The 13,917-nt window shown below is 36.8% G+C and overlaps 3 protein-coding genes across 3 annotated transcripts; 1 reads left to right on the top strand and 2 right to left on the bottom strand.

The window, feature by feature from the left end:
- Positions 1-765: 765 nt before the first annotated feature.
- MELLADRAFT_73096 (uncharacterized protein) lies at positions 766-2,210 on the bottom strand (the record flags this gene model as incomplete). The annotated part of the gene is made up of 4 exons (XM_007415687.1): positions 766-1,121; positions 1,223-1,818; positions 1,935-1,970; positions 2,058-2,210. 4 exons carry the CDS (start codon positions 2,142-2,144, stop codon positions 941-943), a joined length of 900 nt encoding a protein of 299 aa, XP_007415749.1.
- A 1,087-nt stretch (positions 2,211-3,297) lies between these two features.
- Positions 3,298-5,054, bottom strand: MELLADRAFT_92863 (uncharacterized protein; the record flags this gene model as incomplete). The annotated part of the gene is made up of 3 exons (XM_007415686.1): positions 3,298-3,602; positions 3,699-4,978; positions 5,035-5,054. 3 exons carry the CDS (start codon positions 5,052-5,054, stop codon positions 3,298-3,300), a joined length of 1,605 nt encoding a protein of 534 aa, XP_007415748.1.
- Positions 5,055-5,385: 331 nt separating this feature from the next.
- Positions 5,386-6,965, top strand: MELLADRAFT_79119 (uncharacterized protein; the record flags this gene model as incomplete). Its single annotated transcript, XM_007415766.1, has 8 exons — positions 5,386-5,435; positions 5,525-5,535; positions 5,606-5,622; positions 5,710-5,804; positions 5,886-5,962; positions 6,041-6,119; positions 6,208-6,354; positions 6,435-6,965. The coding sequence occupies 8 exons, from the start codon at positions 5,386-5,388 to the stop codon at positions 6,715-6,717; spliced, it is 759 nt and encodes a 252-aa protein (XP_007415828.1).
- Between the last annotated feature and the right edge of the window lie 6,952 nt (positions 6,966-13,917).

Below are 13,917 nucleotides of genomic sequence, written 5' to 3'. Positions count from 1 at the left end.
ACTGCAACTGAAGCACTCTCATGTGATCTACCTAACACCTCTGTATGTTTCGGACAATTGTCTAAGGTAGTCTTGGTGTTGCTGGAGAGAGACTGTCCACCAGTGAGCTTGCATGAATTAAAAGTGCAAGAGCAGCAGGATGGCAAGATTTGAAAAAGAAGACATACTTAGAACTTGAAGCATATCAACTTCCAATTGGTCATTAAAAATACATGACCACCAATCAGGAGTGACAATAGTTAAGCACTTATTGGGAGTAGTTGGTTTAGAAACCCTAGCAGGTAGCCAAGGTATAAAGAATATAACAATCATACTGCAAAGCAATCCCAGTGGCAAATAATTTTGATGATGAATTTGATCAGACTACATACATATAGATAGGAGCAAAAACTAAATGTATGAGAAGAGACAAAAGAGCAAAGCAGAGGAGTGCAACAGGTATACGAAGATCAAACAACAACCCTTCAGAGCTGCTCATGCCCCTTGGAGAAAGGCAATGAGAGGAGAATAATGTTCTTACATAATCAATGACAAGCACAAAATTGTCAAGAAATGCCATTCCCAGAACCTCCCATCTCTAAATTCTACAGTTTCCTCTTTCAGTGGTGAAATCAAAAGAGTGCGAGAGAAAATATAAACAACAAGAATACTACAAGGATCTGATCTGATTTTTGTAGAGAGGTAGCATACATACATTTTAGAAAGAAGAGATATAACATATAATGTTTAACAAAATGCATTATAATCCCAGAATATGAAGCCACTAAGAAAAACAATAGGAACATTGCAAACTTCTCACAAAAAAAGCATACAATACACACCTACCAAAGCCAAGAAAGCCCACCACAAATTATCAAGAGTACAAAAGATAAAGAAAAATCTGATGATAAGCCAAAACAAATAAAACAACACAATGCGAAATATACTTTTTTTTCTTTCTTTAACAATACTTCATCTTTTTAGACATTCCACCATCCAGTACATAATTTTCTCCATCAATAAATCCACTTTGTGTATAATCAAGTAAGAACCAAGCTAATTTAGCTACATCTTCACCTCTTCCTACTCTTCCTGCCCAATGTTGTGCATGATCTGTAGGTCTGAGTGGTACGACTGGCGTACTGTAGCATCAAAGTTGAAGGTTCAAAAGATATTGTAGCCAATCAGTTTCTCTGAGATATTTATAAGAAACCAAGAGGATCACCAAGGAATGACTACATACCCTGGAAAAGTCATCACATCACTCATAATAGCGTCTCTTACATCAATCCAACCAGTACTAATACAATTCACTCTTACCCGACGTTCTGCGAAATTACTTGCAAGAGAATGAGTCAGAGAGATCACACCACCTTTAGCCGCAGCATAAGCAGCACTACAACCCGGTTCACTCTGTAAGCCTCTAGTCGAAGCAATTGAAACGATTGCACCACCGGTTTTAGAAAGTTCTTCTACAACATGTTTGGCCATGATCCAATGAGACGATAGATTAGATTGAACGATTTGATTAAAATCATCTAAAGAAGTATGTTCGATCGGTCTAGCACTAAATGAAGCTAATGGACCACCACCTGGATTATTAATCAATCCATCTACACCTAACCAAACCTTTGTGACTTCTGAAATTGAGGCGATCACTGAAGCTTCTAATGTAAAATCAGTGGGTAAGAATAAAAGTTGATCTCCTTCTAAATATTCAAATACATCTTCTTCTGGTTCACCTCGGGTTTGGAATAATGAACTATGACTGATTGATAAGAAATGTCGTAAAGCTCGTAAAGATAATATATCATCATCTAGTAATGCAACACGAGCATTCTAAAGAGAAAATCAAAGGTAGTCAGCTATGAAGTACTTTCAATATGTTCCTCTTGAATCTCCTTTGGCTCAGTGGGAAGCAAACGTGGGCAGATCATAAACGGATGATCTCTTACATGAACTTTAGCAAAATGTAAAGCACAATGTGCACCCTATCAAACGCGAACAAGGATTAGTTAGCTATTATCAGATTTACAAAACCGCTTGTCTCATTGAATCGTAAGTCAGTTTAGGCTTACGATCCCGTTTGCAGCACCGGTGACGATGATCCTAGGACCTGTTGGAGATTTATTGTCCTCGATTTTTGAAGTGCTTGCACTAGCCATAGTTGTGTGACCTGAATAAACGATATAAAACTACTGAATCGTAAAAGTTGATGGTTGATATGATCAAAACAGGACCCTGGGAAGCGCTGGTCGAGGTGTGGAAGGAAGAAGGTCGATCTTTGGTCAGATTTTAGGCCTGACGGAAAAGGTCGGCATTGGACTTTCTGAGTGACATGTCAGTGACGTAATACGTCGGAATTGTTATTGCAGGACCCAGGTGACCAAATTTTCTCGTGTTGGTGACTGACGTAAGCGGTCGGACAGAAGACAGGAATACAAGATCCAAAGAGAAGATCGGGAGATAAGTAAGATGTGGAAAGATGCCAAAACTAAATGGAATGGATACGTTGAGCACTTGTTCAATACAAAACATGAGAAATTTCCAGTCTTGCTTCACACATCACACCTTTATTGTGATCATTTGAATCATTCGAATGACAAAGGCCTTCAATCACTTTGACTTTGGTATTTGTGATTCTGGATCATTGGTAGGAGGCATGGTGCCGGCAGGATACCTGCACCTCCCAGACATACAATTGATGCGTAAATTGTTAGCAAGAATACTCTAATATTGCAAATGTAGAAAAGAAAGTCAAATTTGATCAATTACAACATCTGTTTGTAAAAAAGAAAAACCATTCAATCTATAAAGAAAAACCAAAGAAAAAGACCTCAACTGTTTTAAAATCTTACAATAAGAGAAACATTTTACAATTGATTTTAATCAAAAAAAACTTACAATCGACTTTCAATGTCTTTACAAAAAATCAAAATAAAAAAAAGAAGAAACCAAAATAAAAAATGAAAAATCTGATAAATGATTGATGATGAGAAAAAAAATCTAAAAATCTGAAAAAAAGATACAAAGGATCAATATCAGTTCAATCTTCTCACATCAAAAACCAAAGAGTTGAAAGAAGACTCTAAGATGTTAGATAGGATGAGTGAAGCATGTGAAAAAAAGGAAAAGAAGAAAAGAAAAAGATTTCTTACATACGAGTTTCAAGAAAGTTTCAAACCAATCCCGCGACCTAATCATTAATGAATACAACATAAAGACCCACCAAAAGGAAATTGCTTGCAAAGAACCTCTCAAGCTGAACAGAGGCTAATTAGAAAAAAAAACGATATGACTTCAAACTAGATCTCCCAATCAAATCCGACCTTCAAATCGTTGACAATCACAAGCCTTTAGAACCATTTCTTGACCAGTTTTATCACTCTCAGCCTCAAACCTTCTTGTTTCGATCAGTTGTCTATGATGACTCGAAACACTAAGTCCATTTCTACCTTCTGTTCCAATAGACGATTTCTTTTTCACTTCTACTTCTAATTTCTTTCGACATGAGATTTCTTGAAATAAAGTTTTCCTATTAGACGAATATTTTAAAACGTTTAATAATTGTTTGGTGGTTAATGGATCAGGAATGCCGATTAAACTTTGATTTAAGGTATCTTCTAATGGATCATTTTCGTTATGATGATGATGGTTTAAACTCTTGAAGGAGGTTCGTTTAGGTTGGTTTGTAAAATTGATTGAATGTGATTCTAAACCTGGAAAAGCTGAAAGTAATGCAACCCAACGCCAGATTTGAAATTGGATTTCTTCAGGTAACTTATTCCAATGAAAGATATTGGGATTCTTGGATGACGTTTTGAGACTTGAAGGTTTTGAAAGTAAGACGATCCTAGCTGTCGAGATCACTCCTAAGGCTGCTCTACGTGCTGCTAATCTAAAGACTTGATTACGTAGCTCACATCGTTCTAAGAGTTGTTTCCAACCTCCGTCATTATCGATTTCAGTTCTTGCTTGAGCTCTTTCAAGATCAGTTCCAAATTCGACCATTTGTTTTAATGTTTCAAGTTCTTCTTGTTCAGTTGGACGATCTATCGGAGTTCCAAATTGATCAATCGATTGATTAGAAGGTAAATTACATGCCAACATTTCAACTCTTAATAAGTTTTTGTTTCCACCAGGTTTAGCAAGCGACCAAACAATTCTTTCACATCCGATGACACCCCAATTATTCCCATTGACGGCTAACCATTCAAGTCTTCCAGATCGATTGGAATCTTCTAACCAACCTGATAAAGCAAAAGCTACGGTCGAATCTAAAGCACAAGCTGAAAGATGTAAGGTTTTCAAAGCTTTGGGTGAGAAGGATGGGTTTCTGAATAAAGAGACTAATGAAGGACCATGAATGGGATTCGAAGTTAATGAAAGAACTGATAAGTTGTTTATATAAAGTAAAGGTGAAGGTTGTAGAGATAGACTGATTTGATTGTTTGAAAGATAAAGTTCATTTAAAGAGATTGAAGTTGCACAATCACAATTGGTTTGATCTTGATTTTGATTATTATTATTAGAAGATAACCAATGATTAACTAAAGTATTGAACCCTATATCAGTGATTTGATTACTAGCTAAATTGAGTTCTTTAATATTCGAATTCGATCTGATCACTAAATGTTGTAAACCCAGATCACCTAAATGATTATGACTAAGAGTCAGTTTCTGAGCAAATGGATTTAAGGCTAATGAATCTAATAAGATATTAGCTCCATTGATAGATCTTAAACCTGTATCATGATATGATAAATGATCTTGTTGTCTTTCTGGTGTAGTAAATCCTCCTCTATCTTGATCTCTGATGGTTTGATGTACTACATGTAAGATTGGATCTGGATTTGAAGATTGAGGAGTGATTAGAAGTGATCTTAGGAATGGTAAGAACATTGAGCTCATGATGGTCTGATGGGTTGATGGGTTGATGTTGTTGTTGATTTGTTGATTTGTTCTGGTGGTGGTGGTGGTGGTGGTGGTGGTGGTGGTACTCGTTGATGAAATGATAGAATGAGTTTCAGAATCAGAACAGATGATTTCAATGACACACTGTAGTTTTGAAACATGTAGTTCAATAAAATGTATTTTTCAAAAGCATCGATCGATTCAATTACTTTATCCGTTATCAATGACGACATCGCTACGTCATGACATCATTCAATCAATCAGATTCATGAAGACTTCAAGTTTTGAAACTATCTCGGTGATCATCGGAATTGAGTAATCAGTCATCGATCTTGAGATCCGTTCATCATCGGGGTTTCATAAACCAAGACCTTATAACCAAACACCTTTGCCACACTGATCCATCAAATCCCCACAAACTCGTCTTTTCCTTAATCTCTATCATTTCCAAAAATACCCGTTGCACAAAAACCAACCAACCAAATAAACAAAATGGCAGAATCAACTCTGACTCATGCAAATGCTAAATTCATTGTCTTTTCGTAGGTAATTTATCTACTTTAAAAGAATCATTCATCATCAGATGATTTACTTACGAATGTATTGTTTCTTTTGAAATATTTTTAATTAGTGATTTTGATGGTAAGTCTTTCTTTGAATGGGTACTGAAAAGAAAAAGGATTGATGTGATATTTCTTGGGTTGTTCATTAGGTACTATCACTACTGAGGTCAGTTTAACTGAAATCTGATAAAAAAATTAGATTCTTTATGACTGATAAATTGGGTGATTATGAATGCATTTTTTGGATTAATAGGATAGTAATGATCATATGACAGATAATCTTGGATTCGGAAGAGAAAAACGTCGTCAAGGAAACTTGGATGTACTTGAAGGAAAGGCCACTTTTCGGTATGTGAACATCAAATCATGGATGGATTTGGGTCAAAGATATATATATTTTCGAGTGATTGATGATGGTTATCTTTTTAGTGATATGTTTAAAGAAATGATTGATAGTGTTAGTTCAAAATACTCGTTTGATGAATGTAGAGAAATTGTTAAAAAACGTAAGGGTTTTTATAAAAACTTCAATTTGATTGAAAATGAACTAGTTTGTTGACTTATTGGATTTTCTTGATTATTAGATATTAAACTTGACCCTGGCTTCAAAGAATTCTTGGATTGGGCAAAGTCGGCTGATGTTCCAGTAGTAATCGTTTCAAGGTAAACGATCCAAGTTCTCTTCTTTGTGATTCAAATTCTTACTGATCGTATCTTCGGTTGGACAAAAAAACTTCACCAAAATATTTAGTGGAATGGTACCGATTATTCGAGCGATTTTTGAAAACTTGGTAGGAGTAGAAGCAGCTGCTCAAATCGAAATTGTTGCAAATGATGTAGATACTAGCAAAGGTTCAGGTCCGGGAGAATGGACAATCAAGTACCGTCATCCGGAATCGTAAGTCACAATCTTGACTCTTTCTCTCTCTTCTTACCTTATAAAAATTCAAAAACTAATATCCGTTTTTTTGTTAATAGTGGATTCGGACATGATAAAGATAAATGTATAGAACCATATCGATCACTTTCACCTAAACCGACTCTATTCTTTTGTGGTGATGGAGTATCAGATTTATCGGCTGCACGTTCAGCTGATTGTTTATTTGTAAAAGTTAAAGAAGGCACTGGAAATGATTTAGCTAAACATTGTCAAAAAGAAAAAATCCGACATTTCACATTTGATAGTTTTTTACAAGTTAAAGAGGTGGTAGAAGGAGTGGTCAAAGGGGATTTGAACGTTCAGGAAGTAGGTCAGGTTTAAAGATTCATATCGCATTGGGTTGATCAATTATAGATTGGTTTGAAAAGGTTTTGGTTTTGGTATTGGTGGGGGGTCATTGTTTGTGGTTGTGGTTGTACATAAGTATGTAACAACTATTTGGAATCCTTCATTTCTTAAAGTTTTTCCATTGGTTTTGAGGAATTGTGAAGTTACGTAGTCTTTATCTGATGTAGACAAGCATAAAAGCTGCTCCTAGAAATTTATCACCTCTCAAAGTGATTCACTTTATGAATTTTGAAATTTCTTTAGATATTCTTCTTTATGGATCCTTTTAGCTGGCAAATGTAGCATCCTACTGGGATAAAGTTTTGGTCAAGTTCTTTTAGATTGGATTGAGAGAACTTCCAATTTTATGAGAGAGGAAATTAGTTTGGGATAGAATCTAAAAGCGCTTTGAATATGGCCCTCACTTACTGGTGAGGCGAGAGGGATTGACTTTGTTGAGTCCAATGGCTCTCTGATCCTTCAACAAAAGAGTGATAGAGCTCGACATGAAGGATCAAGGAACATACTCGTGCGCTGCTATGCGCGTTCGCCGGCCCCCTCTGGAGATCAAAAGGTCAGTCATGATACCCTTCTTGTTCTGAGCCGGGGTTCTCCAACAATCCTTCATGGAGTGTGCACCTAACCTAGAAGTTCAAGACTCAGCAAAAATGGAATATCTGAGTAATGGTTGTACACTTGAGGTCTTTTATGTCCTCAAAATCTGTAGATAATATGAAATCAAAACCAAACAAAGTTTGTGATTGTCCAGTACACCAGATTATAAACATCAATGAAGGGAAACAGCTTGCTCATGATTGAAAACTTAATGAGGGAATCTTGCAGAAAGGTTGGCACAAGAGTGTAAACCACGCGCAACATGATTGGATTACACATCATTTGTGGTCCTAGTGTCCCATGGAATTTGGATCAAAGCTGGAAATCAAAGTCATGCAAAAAGATATGTCAGACCTGCCACAGCTTAGGAATACAAAGCCTGTGAGATGTTCCATTGATCACCACCAAGTTTTGAGAGGTATTAAGAATTGGTGGACCACCATGATCCATGTATACTTGATGCTCCTGATCATGGGGCCTGTGAGGTATGTTCCTGTTTTTGTTATCTTATGTAATCTTTCTCTCCAGAAAATTGGTAGTATACCATGTTCATAATGTTGTCTAAAGTTTCTTTAGGAAACTTGGTACAACTCATGATGCTGAGCTAAAGTATTTCATCAGAATTCATCTGTCAAGACTTGAAAGGCATTTCCAGAAGACCCATCAAGTTTGAAGTCCTGTCAAAGGTCTTTGTCAATCAACCAGAAGACCAGTTGGAAAAACACTTTGTTGAAATTAGGAGGATGCTTGTGTAACTTATATTGAAGTTGATCAGAAGACCCAGTGAGACAACCTATCATAGTTTTTAGACGTCTTTCCCATACACTGAAGTTGTTGCCAGTCTTCTTTAACTGGAGGAGACACTTTGCAATACTGTGAAGTCTGTATATAAACTCAAAGCTGTGATAAGCCTTGGTTTGATCCCATGATTATGATGGTTGGACAATGATGGGGTGTCCATGACAAGTATTTGCACTATTCAATTTTTGTTGGTTTGCAACAACAAAGATGTGTTCTGATGTGCTATATTTGATGCGGTGTTTCAAGATCAAGGTCAATCATAAAGGGTGGAGTAAATATTTGGAGGGCTTTCAAAGATAATCATCAGTCATTCAGTGATAGTCCAAATATGAAGCCAATCACTTTTGTTGGATTGTCCATACAGAAGTCCTGAGCACAGGGTCTGCCAACTCCCCCAAACACACAAAACTACCCAGCAAATCACTTGACACACCTTGTGTACCCAACATACATCTCAGATCCAACACTGTGCCATCTCCCTCACAACTTTATCAGCTACTCACCTGCTGCTCACAATCAAATTACATGTCACATCAAGCTGCATTTCTGATATTTAGGGTATACAAATATCTTCTGGCAGGAGTTTCTTTTTTGACATGTTCTGGCATTCTGGCATTCAGAAAATTTGAATGCACTGGATTATAAACTGTGTTATCCCAAATGCCAGAAGGGTTCTGATGTTCTGTAAAAAACCTTCTGGGAATTTTCAGAAGGTATTTGTATACCCTGGGCCTAATTGTCCATCCTGTTTCAGAGGTCACTGGAATCACAATCCAGAGTCTTCAAGGCCAAATCCTCCCTCAACAACATTATAACCTAATGGATAGGTTTGCAGATTGCTATATGATTGCAATGAAATATCAAGAAATCAGGTTGCTTACATCAGATATTGTTTATAGAGAGCATGGAAAGTATATCAGGTGTTGTCAAAAAGCACACTGAAAACTAAAAATAGATGATCATCAATGGGTGTTAGAGCATCTCCAACGTTGCTGAATCCAAAAACATGTACAGGTGAGTTTTTTCCTTGGCTGGACAGCTGTATTCTTTATTCAGCAACAGTGCCCTGCAATGCACAACTGAAGTTATTTCTCAATTCCCCATTAGGGTAATTTGAGGTTGAACCCACATCAACAATAACCCAAAAGGTCCATGTCAGTCCTCAAGTGTTTCCTAGCAAAGGAAAGCACCAAAAGAACTTCACAGACAAAGATGCCATTTTACTAAATGTATATAAATTAATTTAAGAGAACTAATTCTCTATGACTACACCTTAAGGATCTAGTTTCAAAGATTCAATCATGAAATATAAAAAACATATAGATATAAACAAAAGACATCTTGAATGACCCAGTTTCAAAGGTCTACGTAAACCAACACAAATAATGACAATGGAATGTTGAAGTAAGATGTATTAAAGATCATAAATATATTTCACTAAGCTAGCAATAGATATAAGAAGACTGGTGACAAACCAAAGAAGAATAAGAAGAAAGAGAAGCTATGGCATAAGTAACTAGAAACTATAGTGAACTAAGACAATAACATCAGAACGGAGATAATAACTCAAAAGGGATAACTAGTAGTTCTGCCAAGAAGAACTTAGAGAATTGAGGATCAGTTAGACGAAGTGAAAATACCTCCTCAAGGAACACAGTTCAGATTTACATAAGGATCATGGGAAATAGCTAGGAACCAAATTCTTAAGATCACAAGACTTATCAACAAAGGCTGGGAGTAAGAGCTCCAAGTGGTTGACCATTAGTCAAAAGAAATCCAAGAAGCCCTATAAGAAGCCTTCATTCTAACAAACAAGAATGGGAGGCATTGAATTTTACCCCTTCAACTTATAGAAATAAGTTAGTGTTCCCCCTTTTCCAAGCCGGCACATAAATCATTAGAATCTACCTTTCATTTAGACTAGACTCTAACTCTTTATCTGTTCCACTTTCCAAAGTAGTTTGCTATAAAACTTCTGAAGTCTTGAAATTGTAAAATAAACGTAAATACTATCTTCCTGTTCCGATTAGAGAATATTTAGATCCTTATTGATTCTTTACTTTTCCTTATTCTCCGTAGTTAACTGTTAGCTACCCAGCTTCGATAAACAACCTTAACCAAGCCTTGAATCTATCTTGATCCCGTTCTTCAACTACAAAATACTTTCTTACTTGATCTAGAGTAAGTCTGTTCCTATTTGGTCAATACCTGCAGTTCTCGCAACGTAAAGTTGGACAAGATCCCTGTTTGTCTTAGGATAACAGGCAACTCTAAGCTTTAAGAGCACCCACTATGGGTGCGTTAACAAGGTGATTTAGTGTTACTGTAACGCTAAAATCCAGACAGGTCCACTACGGACCTGTTTTAGACATGCAGTCTGTACTGCTGCGTTAAATCTTGCACCCCGCGTGCTCAGATCTAGGCAAGCCTACGACTTGATTTACCGTACAATAATCGGTCAACAACTGCCTTTTCCAAAACCTCAAATCCCAAACTCCACAATTCAAGACTTCAAATCTCAATGGTCAAACCTTGACACCTCAACTTCAAAGTTCAAAGTTGAAAACTTATATAGTTTCCGAGCATGTTGAGTGCAGTCTTGATAAGTCTCGATCAATTCAGATTTGAGTGTGAGGAAGCGGAGGTGGTATGCAAGGTTTATCAAACAAGAAGTCAAGACTAGTTGGTGTTATTATTGTTGTTCCTATTGTTATTTGAAGACTTCTGAGATGATTGATCTTTGGGAAAAAATTATGAGGAATGTGATGATTCATTTCAAGATCATACCACTGTGGATTTGGTTGACTCACAGTGATTTATCGTTGGTAAATCAGGTCGTAAAGCAGCTCATAGTGGATTTTATGCGTTTACTAATTTATTTGTTACACGCATGATTAAATTTTGCGGTCGGGACCGCAAAATTTACGATAAAACACGCCCACCATAGTGGGTGCTCTAAGAGAAATACCTGGGTCTAAGGATTGACCATCCTCTAGTCCTCTACTGTCCCCTCAGTAGGCCCGTGGGCTCCTTTAAATTAGGACCTTAATTAGTGCATACTCCCGTCAGTATACTAATATTATTGTTATTGATTGTGTTAGGTAAAACCATGATCTTGTGTATTCCACGTACCCAGAGGAATACGTAGTCAGGAACATACTGAGTAAGTACTAGGCTTTATCAGTGACCTTTTAGGTAGCCACCCTGACAGTCCAAATGTCCACAATGTCAATAGCACCACCCTTGCTCAAAACAATCAAATAGGTGATCACACAAGATAATAAAACGTAAATAGTGGACACATGCCTAAATATTAGTCATTGTCCGGACAAAAACCGTTGAGAGATTGCTTTTCAGAATATTCAGCCAGGTCAGCAAATTTGCTGACCTGAGCATGGGAGTGGGTCAATCCCCAAAAAACAAGTTTGCATCGTGGGCCAGGTGTGGGACCTTTCCATTGGCATTGGAGGACAATTTTCTGAATAACTTGAATACAGCTTATGTTTTTGACATAAATGTAATGTTAAGTCATTCAGATTGGGGAGCATTGGAGATGGAGATGCTCTTAAGGGGCACAATCAGAAAGGGGAAGCAAAGAGGAACAATGTGAAACTTAAAAGCTGAAAACTTAACACCAAACAAACTTGATTAGGAAACAAGAACAGAAACACACAAAAAAGACATGGTGCAGGTTGAACTGGAGAAGAAGAAGGTGGGACCAAGCTCAAGCAACTCTGGTCTATGTTTTTATATCTTGAATGCTTTCTGAAGATAATTCCAGATACATTGTTTCTCACCTGATCACATACAATGTGGAGAGTTTTTTCTCATAACCAATAATCCCCCTGCAATTTGAACATTATTGGTTTTCCCAAAGCCTTGATGAAATAGATACTTGGGGTAGTATTTAAAGCTCAACAAGAGCTTTACAACACCTAAGAAGGGATAACCTACCAATATGTAACTAGCAGAAGTTATCTAAGACTGCCTTCTTCGAAGAAACCAGCACAACAGCACCTGCTGACCACTACGGCCCTCTGATGTAATATTTTGATGAAATTATCAACAACTAGTGATGCGATTTAAGCTGTGAAATTGATTAATTGATGTTTATACATCATGGAAAGATCTTCTTATGGGGAATACAGGGTTTTTTTCTAAAATTCATAGCTGAAAACCAATTTTAGAATTTTGAGTTTTTTCTAATGTGCTCCAATTTTGGGTTACTATAGCTCATCTGGTAGATCTTGTGATTTTGATGTATAATTGGCATAACATGAACTATTTCTGATGGTGATGAATAAGTTATTGAGTTGTAAAGATTGATAAAATAAACTTTTTGTGTTGTAAATGCTGTTACATGTGTGTATGGAAGTGCAAAAGTCGAAATTCATGCCATTCTCTTTGATTCCTTAGAGCATCCACAGTGGTGGGCTCCAAATTGGGGCTCCAAATTGAGTGAATTCAAATTGGGTGGGGCCCCAAATCAGTACGGATGCAGTCGTTTGGGCTTCAAAAGTGTACATTCTATGTGTTTACACACACTTTGAGATTGGTGTGCGTGGGCTTACATGTGTGAGGTATGGGCTTGAGCAAGTGCAGGAATTTGGAGCCCAGCTTTTTGTTGCCAAATTTGTAGCCCAAAGCTCAAAATTTGGCAATGGGGACCACCATTGCACCAAAAAATTAGGGCTCAGTCACCAAATTTGGCAATAGCCCCAATTTGGAGCCCACCGCTGTGGATGCTCTTATAAATTTTTCACAAATCCTTGGTTACTAGTGGTCCAAAGACTGTACATTATTAATTTAAACATTCTGGGTTGATTGAGATATCACCAATCATGATCCAACAAGTTTGGACATATGTAATTAGCTGAAAGCCTCCATTTTCAATGATCTTCACCCCTTTTCACATCTATTATTAATCTCTCTTCTTTGTAAGATCATTTTAGATCAATTCATTCTTGACAATAACTCTACAAATCATTATAAAACTCTTTTCAACTCATGTATCCCTCAAATCAATCATAACATATGAATAAATTCTGTAGTGCCCTTGTTTACCATCCTTGAATTTCCCTCTTCCTTGAATAATTCCACTCCTCCCTTCACAGTGTCATTTTACTAGTCACTGGCAGGCCAGTGAGTTCCATTCACCTCAATCCAATCTCAATTCAATGTCAGTTCAATATCAGTTTGACCTCCAATTTTGTTTGGATATGCATGGGCTGCATAATCACTCAAACCTTCCAGCCATTCTGATACCTTCATGTGTGGACATGCAACCAAACTTTATTGCAGTTCATTCTGGGAGGTTGTTTGTCTGATACTCTAGGCCAAACACAGAGATTGGATTAATATTGAACTGACATTGATTTGAGATTGGATTGGGGTGGTTGTACTCACTGGCCTGCCAGTGAGTAGTAAAATGACACTGTGAAGCTTATCAATTGCCATGATGAAAGTTGTTGCAGAATAATATAACCCTTCTATATCATAAGTTAACCTTCTTGAACCATGAAATCAATTATTCATACCCTAAAAACCATTTTCCTTGCGCCTATAATATTGACTTTTTCCTAAATTCTTAATATTTCAATAATCTTCTTTCATTCCTTTCAAAACAGATTTCATTCTATTGGATATAAAGTAAATGGCCTTCATCATAAATCTCACCTGTAATACCACATCATCAATTGAATCTTACTAATATTACTATTTTTATGATTTCTATGTTTTTTCAACTTTTTCTTTATTTCTTGCTATCCTTATCAAGTT

This window comes from Melampsora larici-populina (assembly GCF_000204055.1).
Source record: "Melampsora larici-populina 98AG31 unplaced genomic scaffold MELLAscaffold_53, whole genome shotgun sequence".
Lineage (NCBI taxonomy): Eukaryota > Fungi > Basidiomycota > Pucciniomycetes > Pucciniales > Melampsoraceae > Melampsora > Melampsora laricis-populina.
The sequence above is the reverse complement of the archived record's forward strand: the minus strand, read 5'-3'. Positions and strand labels throughout refer to the sequence as shown.